Genomic DNA, 19,220 nt, shown 5'->3' on the forward strand with positions numbered 1-19,220 from the left:
AATTTTCAGCTTAATCATCGGTATGTCCTCTTAGAACAAAGACCAATACAAAATTAAACTTAATGGCCTAAACAAAACATAAATAACACCAAGCAGATGAACCTAAAGTTACCCATAATTTATTCTTCCCAGTCTGCACAGAAGGTGAAAGAGCAGTCAACACCTGAGTACAAGAAAGGACTTTAGAGGTCTAGATGCCTCGAAGAAGCCACTGATGTAGTTCAATAGATAAAAAGTACTCCTAGGGGGAACTAAGGGAAGTGACAGATAAATTTTGTCTGTCTTAATTCATTATTTCATCTCCTTCGAGGTCCAAACGGAAGGTTTCGAGACTTGTACCCAAAGAGCATTCAGAAAAACGAGAAAAAAGAAAAAAAAGGAAAAGAAAGGAGTCTCACCAACCCACCATCAAAGCACTAATTACTCACCACCTTCCCCTCTGCGCCTTACCTTTCCAAAAGAAGCTAAAATAACCCCTCCTGGCTCGGCATTGAATTCTCCGAAGAGGAAGAAGAGCAGTGAAGCTCTGGTTCAGGGGCATTGGCAGTTCTTGTAAAATTTTTAGAAGAAGATGATGATGAGTATAGAATACGTGCTTAGTGGGAGGGAAAGAGGGTCTGTCACGTGGGACCACGGATGGGTCGGCATCGCCAGCTCAGGAGACTGCTAATTATATGCTAGTCAAGGGGTGGTCAAGGATCTCCCCATGCAACCCGCTCTGCCACCATTTATTATCTTATGAAGGCTGGCCCCTCACAAACCAGCACAATTCCTATTTATTACTCCTGTTGCTCTCCATGAACACAATAAGAAAATGTCATTTCCATCACTCAACTCTGCCATCACCCATCCATCTCATGCTCATACATACATTCATCACCATTTTCATCTGTACCATGAAGCTTTTGACATTGCCATCTTATTCTCCAGGGTTCTATTGGAGGATGGGGATTCAGGAAGCCTGCCTCGATGCAGTTTCTGTAAAATTAAGGGTGTAATAAGTAAAAAAAATTTCAGGTAGACCAACATTTTCTAGTGATTATGAAGGTTTTAGATGATGGAGAACTCTTCACCCCAATTCTTATTATTTCACAAAAAAACAATTAAGAAACAAGGGGGAAAATAAATCAAGAAGCTTCAAACTTACGGATATGGTTTGGTTTGTGTTGCTTCTAAAATTCCATTTCTCTCCCAAATCTCTAAATAATTTGTGTATTCTTTGGACATTGGCCATAAGCGATAAGCATAATCTCTTCGGTTATCGGATAAAATTTATCCATGTTATATTTATCTTATTATGTAAAACTTATCTTTCGCTATTCTAAAGAATATAAATGCCATAGGGCAGATCAGATGAAAAAACAAAATGATGCATTGAATGATGACAAGATAAACAACACTAACCCTTAAAGTCCCTCTTCACTTCTTCACATATAAATACACCCCCACCGGCCATCATCCCTTAAGGGACTGCCAGTGGCGGAGACAAGAGAATAAGCTCTCCGCTCTCTCTTTCTCCATTCTTGGCAGTGTTGTGTGGGTGTGCTGCGTTCATGGCATGCCTGGACACTTTCAAAATGGATCACCAGAGCTTCTGCCCTACTATGAGCCCGAGGATCTCCTTCTCCAGTGATTTTGTCGACCCGGATCAGAAGATCAAGCACGAACGCCTGGCCGCACCGCCGCCGGACGCTTCCGACTTTGAATTCTCGGTCAGTAGCTACTCCATGATTGCTGCCGATGAGATCTTCTCCAAGGGGAGGATACTGCCTCTCAGGGAGAATTGCACCAATAAGTTGCAGAAGATGACTCTACGTGACGAGCTCCTGAATGACGATGACGGAGACAATGACATCTCCCCGAGGCCGCCCAAGGGACCCACGAGGTGGAAGGAGCTACTGGGGCTGAGGAAGACCCACGCTGTGGGAAAGAAGCTTGAGAAGATTGATGGGTCCGTGGAGAGAATAGAGGGAAGGAAGTCCACATTGTGCCCCACTGAAACACATCTTAACAAGATCTCACAGGTACCAAACTGCTTCTCATCTATCTTCTCGTTTTTTTTATCTCATTAGTACTGATACAAAGTTCCTACTAGCTAGAATTGTTTCTGATCTTCTTATGTACAGTTGCAGGAGGTGCTCATGGATGGAAACGAAGATTAATGATCTGTAGAGCAGGAGAAGAGAGGGACGACTATAGAGTGTAAAAAGAAATCTGGGTTTACTTTTCTGGGGAAGCCTGTGTTGGATTGGATGCTTCAGCTGGAATGGGATCTGTTTGTTTGATGGGTTTTAACTTTTAACCTTCATTCTATCTCTGTTCTGATTTTTTTTCCCTTTCTTCGTCTATTTTTTAAGCTAGACGTATCATGTGTCACTGATTTTTGTACAAAATGGTTGGGATATTAAGGAATTCTTCTTGATAATTTTGAAGTATAGATCTGTGAAGAGTGTGCACGGACAATGAATGTGGTGATGTTTGTAAAATGTAAACTGTGAATCGTTGAGGGAGAGTGGGATAAGCTGGAAGAATGACAGCCAGGATCAGAAAAGTGAGAGAGAGTGGAGAAAGAAGAAGACGAAGCTCACCAAAAAATGACAAAATGACAAAATGACAAAGGTTCCTTAGTCCGGCAGTTGGGTAACCCGCCCTAATCTCTCCAAGTGAGTTAGATGGACCAAGTGTAGACTTGGTTTATTTCATTATGTTGCTTCTTCTGAAGATCCACACTCATAATTAAGATTTCCACATGCTTGACAACTTGGTTAAGAGCTTGCCATTAGCTTAAATCATTTTAAAACATTTTTAATTCAAATTTCTAGGGCGCAAATCCCTCAGCAAGAAGCACTTACTGACAAAAAACAGATTCAGATCATTTAAAGGGATTCTGGGATCTCATACTCTATGATTGTTTAAAGAAGAAAAAGATAGAAAAGCTTTAACAGATGAGCTTCTCATCACCTCTCTGATTTTGGGTTTTTATGAAACCATCACTCTTTACTAATTTGCAAGATATTCTTAAATCCATTTATCCTAGTATTAATGGATTAACTAAGCAATATGTTAAATTGATAAAATGGCAGAAGGATGATAATATGTGCAAGTTACTGGTTTTAATGATCCTCCACAGAAGGTGGTCACCTTGCACCATGCATGGTCAAATTTATGAATGTGGCAGGAGGAGAGTTGAATACAAGACGACAAGATTGTCCTATTGCAGTGTCCCTACGCTCTTGGTTGCCATTTATTGCTCAAAGTACAACTCGCTTCTTGAATTTTATTCAGAATTGGAAGGGCCCCCCAGCGAAGCGTCTCTCTCTCCCCTTTCTCTCATTTAGAGACTGCTCTCTGTTTCTCAGTAAGTTCAAGAAAGAGCTACGGTTTTTGTTGCTTGTGGCTATTACTTGATTCTCTTGGGGTCTTGTCCGGTGCTCTGGTCACCTTCAATCAACCCACACTGCACTTCAAACGAGATACAGATAACTGATGAGAATCCTCTAACATGGATGCCTTAGAATATGCTGGAAGCTCTTATGGGTTTCCCACAAAAATGTGCGATCCTATCCGTCTATAGACACAAAACATGTCAAACACTTGGAAGAATGTCAAACTGCATGCTGTCTTGCACTTGATTATGCTTCTCATTCCTCATGACTTGATTCCCTCTCTATTGGGTTCCTTACCTGAAGGTCACCTCTCATGGCTGTTTCGAGTCAACCACTGTGCAAGACCACCCTTAATCTCCTGCTCATTGAAATTTTGCATATCTTTCAAAGAATATTTATTGAGATAATGGAAATACGAGGAATTTATTCTGTACAACATCTGGTTATGAAATCTATGCTCCACTTGGCTTGAGGCTATATAAGTGAGCTGACTGAGCTCTGTCAGTAGCAGGAAAGCATATCATCATCAAATGAAGAAGAGGGTAATTTTTCTTCTATTTGTTTTCAAGGCTTCTAGCATTCATCCTCCTTCAAAGGCTTTTACAGCTACCTTCTCATTTGGTGGCTCTAGAGGCCTTTGTTGGGGTGAATGAAATTTTCCCTATGCTCCACATGGCTTGAGGCTATATAAGTGGGCTGACTGAGCTCTGTGAGTAGCAGGAAAACACATATCGTCAAATGAAGAAGAGGAGAAATTTTCTTCTGTGAGCTATCCTCTTTATTATCAAGGCTTCTGGCATTCATCCTCCTTCAAAGGCTTCTACAGCTACCTTCTCATGTGGTGGCTCTAGAGGCCTTTGTTGGGGTGAATGAAACTCACCCCTGTGCTCCACTTGGCTTGAGGCTATTAAGTGGGCTGATTGAGCTCTGTCAGTAGCAGGAAAACACATATCATCAAATGAAGAAGAGGAGAATTTTTCTTCTATGAGACATCCTCTTTGTTATCTAGGCTTCTAGCATTCATCCTCCTTCAAAGGCTTCTACAGCTACCTTGTCATGTGGTGGCTCTAGAGGGCCCTTTGTTGGGGTGATGAAATTTGACCTTCTCTCCATCGATCCCCATTTACACATCTACTTTTGTGCTCTGGTGATTTTGTCGGAGTTTCTAAGAAAAAATATAAGATTGTTTAGAAGCAGCCAGTTGAAGGCAATAAAAGGATGTTTTGTAGTGGGAATTAATGATCGTGAAGTGAGGAGAAAAAGAAATCTATCTTCGTCTCTTACTGATAAAGGAAGGAATACCCTTCCATCCTCTTACTTAGGTTATTACATCCATCCCCTAGGTGTTTGCTCTTTAAAATTGAACCCACTATATCATAGTAAAAAATGAAGGTTAAATTACATAGCTTTCCACAGGAACTTACCCCACTCAAATAGTCACATTAGTCATGTTACATCACTCACTTTCATAAAGAATTACAACTTACTTGGCTCATTAGCTTACCACAGTTGGAGGAATTTTATAGCAATAAAATAGGCTTAAAATCTTAGATCCACATTGGAATTTTAACTATAAATTATACATGGAAGCATAGACCCACATTTGGCATTTCCAACATACAGCCTATACCACAAAGGGATTCTGAATAACCAACATGACTCCATTGCCTAGACTCACATTGGGGACTTTTGGCACAACAATTGCCATAAAGGCTTTCACAATTGTAAGGCTTAGCCAAGCACATTCAAGGTTAATTTGATTTCATTTATGCTCACTTATATTGTCTCTCAATAGGATGATTTTAAAGTACAAGCGCAAAATAAAATTACACCAATCCTATGTGCTTAATCTATGCAAGTATAGTTCAATTAGTCTTTAATCAACTTGATTTAAAAATATGGAGTTTGAAAAGAAGTATAGATTGGTTTTTAAATCTAGGGGACAAACTTAATGTTGTTAAATATTTGTTTGATTTCAAAGTTTAGCTCATAAGTAGTAGTTTGAACCTTGCAAGTTGCAACCACTCAGTTATACTAGACTAAGATCTATCAACTTTCCAACATAACCAACAAGATGGTTGACAACTATCTTAGACAATGGCTATAAAACCCACACATGCCTCAGCCACGACGGAACTAACAAGATGCTCAAGCCTTTCATCCCACATTGATCGTGAACTTTCAAAAGGTGTAATTCTTCAGTTCAAACAAATCAAGTACAACAACAAAGTGGCGACAAGGAAGAGAGGTTCTTACATGCTAGTAGGTAACCTCCAGTTTCATAAGCTTAATAGTTCTGGTGACCAAAAGGTTTTAGAGATCTCCAACCTCCTCAAGCTTCTCCATGTGCTCCTCGTCACCTCGGCCAATCCCATTTAGAGCCTGTTAGTGTACTGTGTAAGTGAAAATTCACTTTTACTAAGGAAAGTGACTCCAAAAGTGTTAGTGCACTATGCAAGTAGATTCCCTTTTACTAGGGAAAGTGGCTCCAAAAACGTTAGTGCACTATGTAAGTGGAGAGTAATGATAAGGGATAAGCATAATCCCTTCAGTTATTGGATAAGATCTCATTGGATTTATCTCATATTGTATTTATCTTATCATGTAAAACTTATCTTCTATATTCTAAATTGTATAAATACCACCCTTACTCAATTGTAAAGGTGTGGTTCAGTTCAATATCGAACATGGTATCAAAGCACATCGATCCTTCTGCATCTATCGTCCTCCCAATTTTTTTCCGCTTCCATTATCTCTCTACCTGTAACTCACTCTCTGCCACACCCTCCGAGCTGAACCACTTGGAAGTTGCGTTCTCTCTGATTCCGTCCGCCCCAGCTGCTACTAGTGTTATTGCTCTTCCTAGCCGCTACCAGTCCACTACTAGTGCCATTGCTCTTCCCAGCTACTACCAATGCCACAACTCTCCCCACCCGTTACCAGTGTCGTTGCTCTTCTACATCTCTTCACCAGATGATACGATTTAGTCCACCCTAGCCATTATCAGTGCCTCTTCTCTTTCACATTTCTTCACCTAATGATGCGTTTCCATCTGCCTCAGCCGATACTAGTGTCGTTGCTCTTCCACATCTCTTCACCGAACGATGCGATTATGTCTGCCCAGCTGCTACCAATATCGTTGCTCTTCTACTTCTCTTCACTAGACGATGCAATTTTGTCCACCCTAGTCGTTACCAGTGCTGCTACTCTTCTCTAGACGATTCGTTCTCTTCAATTTCGTCCACCCCTGTCACTACCAATGCCGCTACTCTTCCCTACTACCAGTGTTGTTGCTTTTTCCATCATTTTGTTTCCAAGAACCCTCGAAATAAATCTCCTTACATCGCCAATGCCAAAGTCACAGTTTCAGTTGCTACGGGACAAGATTGGCCTCTCTAACAAGTGGCCTATCTTGAGGGGGCATGATAAGGGATAAACATAATCCCTTCAGTTGATCCCATTGGATTTATCCCATGTTGTGTTTATCTTATCATGTAAAGCTTGTCTTCTCAATTCTAAATTATATAAATACCACCCTTACTCAATTGTAAAGGTGTGATTTAGTTCAAAATCTAATAAGTGATAGTGAATTACATAGATAAGTCACTTTCACTCGTTTAAGTGAAAGTGAATTCACTCCATGAGACCAGTGAACTCACTTTCACTCGTTGTTTCACTTGACGCTTGACTTTGAGATTAAACTAATTTAGTTGGATTTTAATGGAAATACTCATATTATTTTAATAATAAATATCTTATTTATTTATTTATTATATTCATAAATTTTAATATTATATTAAATTATTAATTTGAGAGTTATAATTAAGATATCATAAAAGTAAGAATTTGATCAAGTATATAGAGTAAATATTTTTGTTTAAGTATTTAATATTTATAATTAATTAAATTAATATTTTATTTTAGTTTGTAAAAATTGTATTAATTTAGACTAAACAAAAATCTATCTTATTTTATTAATAACATACCTTATTTATTTATTTATTATGTTCATGCCTTTTAATATTATGTTAAATTACTAATTTAAGAGTGATAATTTAGATATTGTAAAAGTAAGAATTTGATTAAGTATCTAGACATTATAAAAGTAATCATGTTTGTTTAGGTATATTATTTTTTATGTTTAATTAATTTAATATTTTTATTTACAATATTTATATTATTTATCTTATTTTTTTAATTAAAATTTTAAGTAAAACTATCTTAATAATGTTAAATTTATCATAATATTTTATTAATAAATTTATTCTCCACTGTCCACCAAACTTTCCATTGAGCACATTAACACAAAATACTTCACTTTCACTTTCACTTTCCACAACATTTTCAAAGTGCACTAACCCCCCTTTAGAAATTCCAGAATCCCAACTTCACTACAACATTTTAACGTCCACAAAAGTTTAAAAAGAGAAATTGAAAAGGCTAAGCAAGAAATGACAAAAGGAGTTTGAGATACCGATGTAGGGATTTGGTTGGCATGAAAATCTAGGAAACAACGGAGGATAATTAGGCAAGAGCAGTAATATATTGGAGGGTAAGGGAGAAGCCCTAACTCGAACTTTTATTTAAGGTGGGTTGAATTAGATGGAGTTAGGTTGGTCCTATATTTCTTATTTAGAACCCTATAAAAGAAAAGAAAATAAGAATTTGATCATAATTATTTTTAAAAATAATTAATAATTTTTTTTGCTAACTATTTTTAAATTAATAATTATCAATATTTTATTTTCCACGGTTCCAAACATACCCTAAAATAAAGAGCACGATCGCAAACAGTGATATTTGCAAGGACATCAATGTCTTCGTGCACTAAATCATGGAATTTAGATTCTCCCGATACCAATACTGGAGCCTCTCTCTTCCCGCTGCCCGTCTACTCGCAACTCCATCTTTCTGGACTGAGACTCACCACTTGACTGAAGCATAACTTCGGAAAGGTACATCTTGTTCTCAATTTCTTCTCTTCTCTCCCCATTCTGTCCTTTATTCGTCTTCCTACTGTCCTTCTGCTTCTTTTGTTTCACTGTAAATCAACCTCCTCTTGAGGTTTCAGAAAATTCCCTTTAATTTAGTTCCTGTCATTATGGCTATATTTTAAGATATCAGTTTACCACGAAGAGAATAAGATGGTGCTTTCTGCTTCTTTTTGGACTTCCTTTATTTATGTTCTTAATCAATCTCAGTTAATATCAAATCATCTGAATTTCATAACTTTCTTGTTCTAGCGGCTCGGTCTAGTTCCAATTCTTCTATTTTAGAACTGGCATCTTGTATACTCCTTATCATGCTATTCGTTTAAGAGTTGTGAGGTTTATATTCTTTGTTTGGGGTCGTGAAAGTGCTGAGATTGAATTGAGTTAAGATTGAGTTGAAGAAGTGTGTCGCCTGTGCATTGGAAACTTATGTGTTTTCATCTTGTATATTATTGTAACTTTTTGTTGTAGCTCCGATTGACCATTTTTCCTTTTCTACTTTTTCATTTACGTGTATGGGTTCTCCAATTTCCCTGTGTTTGAGCAGTTTTAATGCAATAAGAACTTGAATTCACCTAATATGTCAAAGTTTCTGTTTTTGTGCAGTTTCTCATTGATTCAAGTTTCTTTCCAATTGATGTGAACATTTTGTACAGTTTTGTCCAATTTATGGAACGAAAGTTCCCTGCCTAGCGTCCTTGAAGAACTTGTTCAGTCGACCTAGAAATTAAAGAGTATCCTTTAGTACGAAGTTTCAAACTATGCTTGAATGAAGAACCTACTCATGTTACTTGCTGAGATTGCAAAAGGAGAGAAGATGGCTAGAGAAGAGGGACCTTATTCACTTGTTTTCCAAAATAAGGAAAAAATAATCTCGTTCTTTAATTTTCTAATCTCACTCTTTTTTTTCTTTTTCATGTTATCTTCCTCTTTTTGTTACATTAACAAGTAGCAGCTAGTAGGTTTGAATTTTTACTGAATAGTATGCTCTTCTTGCAATCTAGGTTCTGTTACTGGTGCCGAGGAAAATATTCCTTTGTTATTTTGTACTATCATGTCAGATGTACTATAATGCAGAAAACAGTAGTGACAGCCAGGTCATCTGAGCTCTTTTACCACCCCAATATTTACATTTATGGCAAAAGGATAGATGGAACGGAGCATCTCAAAAGAAATATCCTCCCCTCAAAATATCATGTCAGCAATGCCTGTTTCTCATCAAAGTCGTCTATAAACTCGTATTTGAATAATCATGTGGGTTACCAGTCTGGCGAGAAGTCTAATTTTGGTGCAGCATTGGATAGTTATGGAGAACTGTCATCAGGAATCCCAAAATCTCATTCCTTTTCTCAAGTAAATAGCAGTGAAGATACTATTACTTCCCATGCTGTTTCTTATCAAAACTATGACCATAAGACTAGTCTTAAACCTGTTTTGGATCAGCAGTTGGATGAAAGATGTTATTTTGATGATATTGGTAAATGGCATGAGGGTGGTGCTCGGGAAGACTCCGTTGATGAAGGATCTACAATTTCAGGCCCGTCTAGAAACCCAAGCCCTATTATCGGTAATCAATTTGGGGAAAGAGAGGAAACAAGTGATGGTGAAGAATCTGATGAAGAAATTGATGAAGCAGATGATGATGATAATTTTGGCATTTTGGATTTATTTGAGTATGCCAGGACTCCTACAGAACAGACTAGGAAGACTGAAGAAGATGAGGATCCATATAAACACCCTTTAGTTAGGGAAATTTGTAGGTTAATCAATCTTCACCATATGTGGAATCCAAAGCTTGAAGGAGATATGAGACACCTACTGAGAGGCCTTAAATCCCACCAAGTTTCTGCTGTCATTCGCTCTCTATCTGACAAGCGCATTGCCTTAAATTTTTTCTATTGGGCTGACAGGCAGTGGCGGTACCGGCATGGAGTTGAGGTTTACTATGCCATGCTTGAGGTCCTGAGCAAAACTAAGTTCTGCCAGGATGCAAAAAGGGTATTAAGACTGATGGCTCGGCGAGGGATTGATCGAGGACCTGAGGTATATCGGTACTTGATGATCTCATATAGTAGAGCTGGTAAGTTGAGAGGTGCATTGAGAGTCTTGAACATAATGCAGAAGGCTGGTTGCTGTCCTGACTTGTCAGTTTGTAACACGACAATTCATGTTCTTGTGATGGCAAATCGGTTGGAGAAGGCTTTAAAATTCTTAGATAGGATGGAACGAGTAGGAATTTGTCCTGATGTTATTACCTTTAACTGCTTGATTAAGGGATTTTGCGACGTTCATCGTGTTGAAGAAGCCATGGAGATGATTGAATGCATGCCAAACAAAGGTTGTTCCCCTGATAAGATTAGTTTCTATACAGTCCTGGGTTTTCTTTGTAAAGAGAAAAGGATTAGAGAGGTGAAGGAGTTGTTGGAGAAGATGGAAAAGGATCACAATTTGTTGAGGGACCAAGTTACATATAATACATTGATTCATGTGCTTTCAAAGCATGGTCATGCTGATGAAGCACTAGTATTTTTACGGGAATCAGAAGAGTGTGGGTTTCGAGTTGATAAGGTGGGGTATAGTGCAGTTATACATTCATTTTGCCAAGAGGGAAGGATGAAAGAGGCCCAAGAGGTTGTGAATGAGATGTTTAAGAAGGGCTGTATTCCTGATGTGGTAACTTATAGTGCAGTTATTGATGGATTTTCTCGAACAGGGAAAATTGATCAGGCTAAGAAGTTGCTTCAACAAATGTATAAGCATGGTTGCAAGCCAAATACAGTAACTTATACAGCTTTGTTAAATGGTTTATGCAGAATTGGAAATTCACAAGAAGCGATGGAGATGCTGAGTGCAAGTGAAGAGAACTGGTGGACACCAAATGCCATCACATACAGTGTTGTTATGCATGGGCTCCGCAAGGAAGGAAAATTGGTTGAGGCCTGTAATGTGGTCTCGTCAATGTTAAAACACGGTTTTTACCCAACTCCCACTGAAATCAATTTACTTATTCATGCCCTTTGCAGAGAGGGCAAGCTGGGAGATGCCAAAGACTTCATGGAGGAGTGTATGAGAAAGAGGTGCAGAGTAAATGTCTTCAATTTCACTACTTTAATTCACGGATTCTGTCAGCATGGTGACCTTGAAGCTGCTCTCTCTTTGCTGGATGACATGTATCTTACCAATAGACGTCCTGATGTTGTCACCTATACAACTATGATTGATGCGTTAGGTAAGATTGGTAGATTTGAAGAAGCTACTGGACTAATAAACAAAATGCTTAATAAGGGTTTGGCTCCTACTCCTGTAACTTACAGGACAGTTATCCACCGTTTCTGTGAGTGTGGTAAAGTGGAGGAACTATTGAACTTGTTAGAGAAGATGCTACAGAGGCAGCCATTGCGAACAGCATATAACCAAGTTGTTGAGAAACTATGCAGATTTGATCACCTTGAGGAAGCTTACAAACTGTTGCACAAGGTTCTCAGAACAACATCAAAAATTGATGCTGACACATGTCATGTTTTGATGGAGAGCTTTTTAGGAAATGGTCAGCCTTTATCTTCATATAAAGTAGCTTGTCGAATGTTCAAGAGAAATCTGATTCCAGATGTCAAATTGTGTACTAGAGTTAGTGAAAGATTGACTTGTGAAGGAAATGTAGTTGTGGCCAAGAAGCTTATGACAAGGTTTTTGGAAAGAGGACTCCTTTCACCAAGTTCAATGTGAAATTTAATCTGACAAGGTAATTAAAGAGAAGTGAATAAAGATCTTGTACTATGTTATAAAAAGTATACACAAAAGTGGCCTTCATTAGTCCCATAGAGTACACAATCAGATATATGTATTCACTTTGTAATATCACTGTTTTAACATTTTTGAGTTTTTACCTTTTCCTTATTTTGGCTTTTGAAGGATTCGTCACTTTATAGCAAAGAAATTTTGTCCAATTATACAAAAAAAACAGTTTTGTCATTTCATATTTGTTAGATTGCCCCTCTACATTATGTGTTAAGGAATAGTCCCACATGGGTTAATGAGTACAAAGATCTTGAGTTTATTAGTTAGGAAAAATATTTCTTAAGTTGGTTAGTCATTTTTGGGATGGGTCTTGGACCCAACTTCATATTATGAATCTATGTTAGGAATATATTTGTCTTGGCGTCTTAGTAATTCCGAGTTGTAATAGGAGTTATGATGAGTTGGGTATAAAGGGGTATTTATGTATTTATAATACATTATAACTTTAAGTGAGAAATTGTAAAGAGTAAATTGTATAGATAATCTCCAAAAAATGGAGCTCAGAGTAAATTGATTGACACAGGCTAGAAAGGTTTCCAGAGTAGCATCAATAGCAAAATCAAGGATAGTTTTGAAATTACAAGTTGTTTGTGCACTTTCATCTAAGTTTCAGTTTTTTTTTTCTTAAATCATAAATCTAAGGTTAGAGTTGATTCAACCTCATCTGGAAGAAGTCAATAAATGATAAATATGTCATGGAGTAACCAAATGCAACCAAATGCAAGATCCAAGAGGTACAAACAGAAAAAAGTACTTAACAACTGCTTCTTTTTGGAAGTACTTTGATGATATGTGCATTAAATCTTTGGTTTGGACAAAACATAATCATAGTGTTAGGAGCATTTGTTTCAACACTATTTGCAGTAACTTTTCACAAAATTAAATGAAGATCAAGTGGAAACTTTATTAAAAATGGAAAGCTTTTGATGACACAAAGGCTGAAACCTCCTTTGCCTGCCGTTCATATCTTATCACTACTTTTTGAAGCTTAAGAATATTTCACAATCACCATGATTGTTTGTCAATTAGTGCTTGTCTCAAACAGGAATATCATCCAAACCTTTTCGGTTGACTTCACAGTGTGGAATTTTTTGATTTATGTTTTGGAAGTGGGAATGATGGGCACCCATGTTACCTCCATGGGAGAATGAAAAGCTTCTCAACTTGTTCAAACACTTGAAAATCTGGTTGTTGAGCCCACCTTGTCAATCTTGGAATTTGTTCCAGGGGAGCTTTACTCTGTGCCTTCTCTTGAGAAAAACTTTCCAAGGAGATCATTTTTTGATTTAGGTTCAGAGTATAGACAACCAGAAACTCATCAATTCTAGAATGGGAACCACTAGTTCAACCTAGGGTTCATTTTGTCGGTATTAAAATTCGATATGAGACACCTGATTCATTTTACACAGGGTCTTGTATTGGTCTTTTTGGGGTTTAAAAATTGATAGACTTTGTATCAGAATTCATATCAGAACCTTTCAAAAAAATCATTCAGTATTTGTTTCTTCATGCTCTAGGTGAAAAAAGAAGAAATGCGTTCATATTCACAGCTATGTTGCCTGTGAAGAATTACTGTAGTGATGCAAGATGGACCCAATCTGAAAGGGATGCTTCCTAACACTCCTACACTCCATGATCTTCTCATTCAATGCTCATATCTTCCTCATCATCTACTTGTACATCACACCAAGACTCTTGTTGTTGAGGATCCAAAAGCAAATTTAGTTCGGTTGCATGCATCTCCATTATTGATGCACAGAGGTGTACTTGAGCTATAAAATTCTTCAAAAAATCAAATCATAGGACCCACTTGAAATATCAAGCAAAGTTCTACAGCATCGAAATGAGAATTGGTTCAGGTCCTATTTGAAAGTTACTTGCCTGTTTTTGCACTTTGGAAGTCATGAGGATTGATCCAGTTCGAAAAACAATTTGATACGAAACATGCGAAACGGCTATCTCAATTGTTCGATTATGATCAGACGGCTGAGATAGTTGTTGATCGGACGGCTAAAATAATGTTTGACATGTTTCGCACCAAATGATTTTTTATATTGGATAACCCTCTAGAAGTCATATGCCATGTTTGTTTTCTTTCTATTATTTAGCACCAAATAACTCAATAGAAGAACAAAAAATCTTTTGTTTTCAAAGTAAACAGTCCCACCTTTACAAAAGTTGAAAAGTGAAATCGCTAAGTTCCATCTCTCTAGTCTCTTGAGAAATCAAAACAAAAGGAAAAAGAACAAAAAGATTCTCATTAAGAGAGGGAGAAATAGTCCCACCTATACTGATCAAGAAATCTCAATTTGGAGGGCAATTGTAACAAGTTTCATGTCCATTTTGTCGCAGCTTCCAATTACTGATAATTTTTAGTTGATTTGGAGATAAAACGGAAAGTTTAGCTTCAGAAAGCAAAAACGCAGATAATTTGATGAGAGACTAAATTCACAGACATTATGAAGCAGCAACGTGCTGGCAACAGGAAATGTTGGCCAAGATAATCCTGCAGATTGGCAGAAAAATGGTGAATTAAGTGAGAAAATGGGAAATACAGTCATTGTTGTGACTAAAATATTCTTGTTCAAGTCTATCTCTTTGGTTTTAGATATTGAAAGTTACCTCATTCCCAAAGAAAACGAAGACACCCTCTCTCTCTCTCTCTCTCTCTCTCTCTCTCTTGGCTTGACTGTTAATATATTCTTTGTAGTTAGTTTGGCCTAAGGCAAGAAGACAGAGAGGGAGCTGGGTGGCAGCCATTGCTGAATGGAACCCTCATTTAAATTAGTGAAAAGTAACTTTATTGGAATCCTCTTTCCTCATTCAAATTTGAGCCTTGTGGGAGTTTTAGATCCTGTTATTGTATTTCCATTAGAACAAATGAAAAAACAAACATGGAGTCATGGAGTCGTTTTTCTCATAAATTTGTACCCCCAATAATCTATAATTATATATCATATGCTATACAGAGCACTCTATATATAAATAAAAAAAGGAAAAATACAACTAAATACAAAAAGGAAAAGGAAAAAAGGAAGAGATCGTAAGAGAAAAAACAGAGATAGAGAACAGAAACAGTTTCAGCATTTGCACTTCTCCTCTTTAGCTGCAATGGAATTTTTACAATGTGCAATGGCCGCTTGGATTGCACTCTGTAACTCTTCCATGGTACTATCATTAGAAGAAGAGATAGTGGCCGTCGCCACCAGAAGCCCGCTATTCGTCGGGGATGTTCTCAACGAAGCCGGAGCTGAAAATTCTTTCCTCCTTCCTCCCCAGTCCTTCCACCTGGAATTCAAGTTCCCCGAGAAGGAGTGCGGCTGTCTCCTGAACTCTCGTTGCTTATCCTTTTCCCCTCTGAAGAAGAACAGCGGCCGAACCACCCTGGCGTACCTCTTCAACACCCTGCTCACATCGAACCTCAGCTTCTTCTTCTCCTCCTCCTTGTCGCCCATCTCTAGCGGTTTTCTCCACTTGGAGAGCCGGAACAGGGAGAAAGACTTCGCTTTGGTTCTTCCTCTTGCTACCCTGCTGGGACTGCCAGCGCTTTTGTTAGCTCCTTGAATGGTTATGGTACTACTACTCCTGTTGCTAGCAGTGCTGTGGGGTTTCTTCTCGTCGAATAGCTCGCGTATGGGAAGGCTGAGGTTATCCAGGGAGGTGGTGGAGGCTCTGGGAGAGATGGAAGGGTGGGAGAGGAGATGGAGAGGCAGGAGGTGGCCGTGGAAGAAGATGTCATCTGCCGGAGACAAATCAATGGCAAAGGAAGGTGGAGCCCTGCACTTGTCAAGACTGGTGGCTGTAGAAGGGTGGAGAGAGATGGTGAAGGAGAACTCATGGGAAGGAGAGGAAGAAGACGAAGGTGCTGGTGACCTCGGATGACTGTTTGTTGAAGAAACTTCTTTTTCTTCTTTCCCTCTTCCTCCTTCTTCTTGCTTGTGCTTAAGCTTCTCTCTCTTGCTTGGAGAAGAATACTGGATTTCCATGGGTGGAGATGATTAAATTGTTTCAGAGGTAGGGAAGATCGAGTTGGGTCTGCCTCTTTCTTAACTCTTTATGAGTATTAGCAAGGCTTGGGACAGAGATAAGGATATCGGGAGGTTGTGAAGAAGTGGAGAGAGTAGAGAGAGTAGAGAGAGAAAGGTAGAAAGAGAGAGAGATGAGTAGTCCATCATAGTTGTCTTATGTATACTGTGTTTTCCCATACTGTGTGAAATCCCGTGCTGAAGTGCTGCTATCGGTAATTGAGCAAAGTAGTTGACACGTTTGACTCATATGACTACTTCCACACGTGGGGCATCGGCCCACTTTGATCAGAACATGTGTATGGTCAGACATGGTCAATCTTAGCTGTGTTCAGTCTGGACTCATATTGAACGATCTATGATAAGGAGATAAAAGAAAAGAGTAGAAATGGTTTTTCAGTCTTTGAGAATGAACTCAGAGACACACCAACACTGTTATTCAGGAAAGGAGAATTTTTCTTTTAAAAAAATAAAATAAAACTCTATCATCTGTCTCCATCAGAGTTGTTGTCATTGCTTCTTAAATAGATCAATGGCAATGGAAGTTCTCAGATTGTAGTTCTCTTCAATTCTGAATTGGATTAACCTTGCAAATCATTTCCTTATCAGCTTTTTGCAAGAAATGAACCCACCTGTAAATTTAGGTGCAGTCTGGTATTCCATTGACAAGTCGACATTTTGTCTCCATGGAAAACTGTCAAGAGCTTCCTTGTCCCATCCTTATGTTTTATACGTGAGATACCATTCTCCCAAAAAGCAGACTCTACCATTAGCCATATCTTGATATCTCTGTGAGGAAAACTAACAAACAGTTTCTTTGTTTTACTTGAGAACTAAAAACATATTACTTGAACAGGTGTTACCAAATTCTGTAAAATGGGTTTTATTCTTCATTGGTTCTCATCTGCAGGACACTTGCTTGACAGTAGTGGATCGAGGTTCTCTTGTTTGTTAAGTCTGTAACTGAGATGACCTGTCCTTGTACAAGAAAACCAAGATCTTCTTCTTGTGGTCGACTTCATGGTTGGCTGCTCAATTCATTCCAAAGAAGGATTGCAATCACTCCAACCGTATCTTTGTGTCAGCCATGAAGAAAAAACAATACCCTTCTCGGCCTCTACACTCACATGTCAGCCAGACCTGAAAATTATGGTCCAAACTCCAATCCATAGAGTAGTAAAGTCTCCTAGTTCCCCATCATCCTTCTCAGTTTCAGCCACAAGGGTATATCTCTCTTCTGGGTATCTACAAAAGGGCCAGAGAGGGCTCCACCCGGAGCTAAAGGAGATCTTCACCGGACTTGGGATCCATTGGGGAGGGACTGCTTTGAATTGCATTAATAAAATATGGGCGGCTGCAGAGCAGAGAGTATGATGGAGTGCAGAAGATGATAGAAGGGGAAGGAAACAGTCCCAGTGGAACAACCAGCACGTGAGCTTTTGGATTGAGTGAAAAGCTGCGAGAAGACGGAGTACGAAGAAGACACAGAAGGAGAGAGGTGCTAATTAAAGTTTCTGGACCCAAAGAAGAAGAGGACACTATCTCGAACAAACAGCCTCTCATCTCTCCACACCTCTACATTGATGAGGCCTAAGAACAAATACCTTTACACCCAAGATTCTCATACCATCATTTGGACTCTTTCTCTTGGAAACCAGACTGAGGGGGTGAGGAAGCAACTGGCCACACCCTACCTCAGTCCTCCTCTTCATGTGGGTTGGGGGTCCACTCTCATCTCTTACTCTCTAACTCTATGGTCCTGGTTATGGTTGGTCAACATCTCAATCATGGATCCATTATTTGGTGGTGGTAAGGGAAAAAAAATTCATCTCCCCAACTGTCTCCCCCCCTCTCTCTATCTCTTTCCGATCCAAAGATTAAATAAAGGGCATCTGAAACACACCAGGAAGAAGAGAACAAGTGAACAAACAAAACTCTCACTTTCAGTTGCCTTGCTCGATTGGTTTTCTTCTTCGCTGCAGAAAAGAAGGGGGGAAGATAGTGAAGATATAGGACATCAATCATCAATCATCACCAATTGTTTCATAAATCAATCACAGTTCAACATCCGTATACTGATTCACCCAGTGTATCTAGTCAATGATTTCAATTTTAAGGTTGCAAAGCTGATAAAGTAGCAACCAAATAGTTAAAAAAAATAAAAATCATGCGGTCATCTTCATTCTTCTCAAAGTGGAAATCTGTGGTTTGAGGCATTTTATCAGTTTTTTTTATAAAACAAACAATTATGACCGACCACCCAAAATGAAGAGCTACTCGCGTTCTCCATTAAAATCCACGAAAGAGCTTCTTTCTATGTAATGCTTGTTTATTGTAAGTGGGGTTAAATAGTGAAGCTGAAGCTAGACAACCACTATGATCAGTGTGGACTCCAAACAGGAAAACCCAACCAAAAAAAGAGGACTAGTGGGCTGAAAACAAAACAATCCCAAGCCAATAGCAAAACTCTTACTTTAGGCAGTCTTTCACCCTCCAACCCCTTCGCCTTTTCAGCCAGCACCCAGAAAATGAACAAGCAAAACTTTTGACTCAGAAGAAGCTTTTGGAGTTTTATCCTGTGCACTCCAATATGCTCTTTGTCTTTTCACAGAAAAAAAAAAAAAAACGAAAAGAAAAAAAGGGAGAACGCTGCTGTGGCTTTCAAGCTTGCGTTTACTGTCAAAACTGTTCGAAGTGTTAATGCCACATTTTGGCGTATATTACCTAGACACATGGGCCTGCGGCCTTTGGAAGGCACAGGGGTAGGACCACCAATACATGAAGAGACGCAAATGTATAAAGCTTATCCTTTTTAAATAAATAAAGATGGAGATGGAATTGGAAACCAACCATCCCATCAAAGTCCAATCACGTCTAGTTGATTATTTCTTATATTGAAATATTTCCCACTACTTTTCAATTTTTTTAATTGCCTCATCGTTATTGTTTACATGTATTATGTTAAAGGGGGTTAGTCATAATGATTCACTACATGATCTTCATACATGTCTTGATGTCGA

General features: G+C 38.5%; 3 protein-coding genes across 3 annotated transcripts; 2 read left to right on the forward strand and 1 right to left on the reverse strand.

The window, feature by feature from the left end:
* The first annotated feature begins 1,479 nt into the window (after positions 1–1,479).
* Positions 1,480–2,425, forward strand: LOC137941983 (uncharacterized). Its single transcript, XM_068787633.1, has 2 exons — positions 1,480–2,024; positions 2,127–2,425. Exons 1-2 carry the CDS (start codon positions 1,554–1,556, stop codon positions 2,160–2,162), a joined length of 507 nt encoding a protein of 168 aa, XP_068643734.1. The 5' UTR covers positions 1,480–1,553; the 3' UTR covers positions 2,163–2,425.
* A 5,857-nt stretch (positions 2,426–8,282) lies between these two features.
* Positions 8,283–12,191, forward strand: LOC137941701 (pentatricopeptide repeat-containing protein At1g09900). The gene is made up of 2 exons (XM_068787226.1): positions 8,283–8,341; positions 9,382–12,191. The coding sequence occupies exon 2, from the start codon at positions 9,449–9,451 to the stop codon at positions 12,101–12,103; it is 2,655 nt and encodes an 884-aa protein (XP_068643327.1). The 5' UTR covers positions 8,283–8,341; positions 9,382–9,448; the 3' UTR covers positions 12,104–12,191.
* A 2,923-nt stretch (positions 12,192–15,114) lies between these two features.
* Positions 15,115–16,293, reverse strand: LOC137940291 (BRI1 kinase inhibitor 1). The gene has a single exon (XM_068785254.1). It carries the CDS (start codon positions 16,159–16,161, stop codon positions 15,256–15,258), a length of 906 nt encoding a protein of 301 aa, XP_068641355.1. The 5' UTR covers positions 16,162–16,293; the 3' UTR covers positions 15,115–15,255.
* Between the last annotated feature and the right edge of the window lie 2,927 nt (positions 16,294–19,220).

Source organism: Aristolochia californica, unplaced genomic scaffold (genome assembly GCF_029961685.1).
Source record: "Aristolochia californica isolate CCGP_79_NKW_82.1479 unplaced genomic scaffold, dmAriCali1.0.hap1 SCAF_9, whole genome shotgun sequence".
NCBI classification, from domain to species: Eukaryota; Viridiplantae; Streptophyta; class Magnoliopsida; order Piperales; family Aristolochiaceae; genus Aristolochia; species Aristolochia californica.

What these genes read in the sequence shown, in the direction of transcription:
- LOC137941983 (XM_068787633.1), top strand. Translation starts at nt 1,554, where the DNA reads ATGGCATGCCTGGACACTTTCAAAATGGATCACCAGAGCTTCTGCCCT. An exon ending in ATCTTAACAAGATCTCACAG is followed by an intron (nt 2,025 to 2,126) that starts GTACCAAACTGC and finishes TCTTATGTACAG; the next exon opens with TTGCAGGAGGTGCTCATGGA.
- LOC137941701 (XM_068787226.1), top strand. Translation starts at nt 9,449, where the DNA reads ATGCAGAAAACAGTAGTGACAGCCAGGTCATCTGAGCTCTTTTACCAC.
- LOC137940291 (XM_068785254.1), bottom strand. Translation starts at nt 16,161, where the DNA reads ATGGAAATCCAGTATTCTTCTCCAAGCAAGAGAGAGAAGCTTAAGCAC.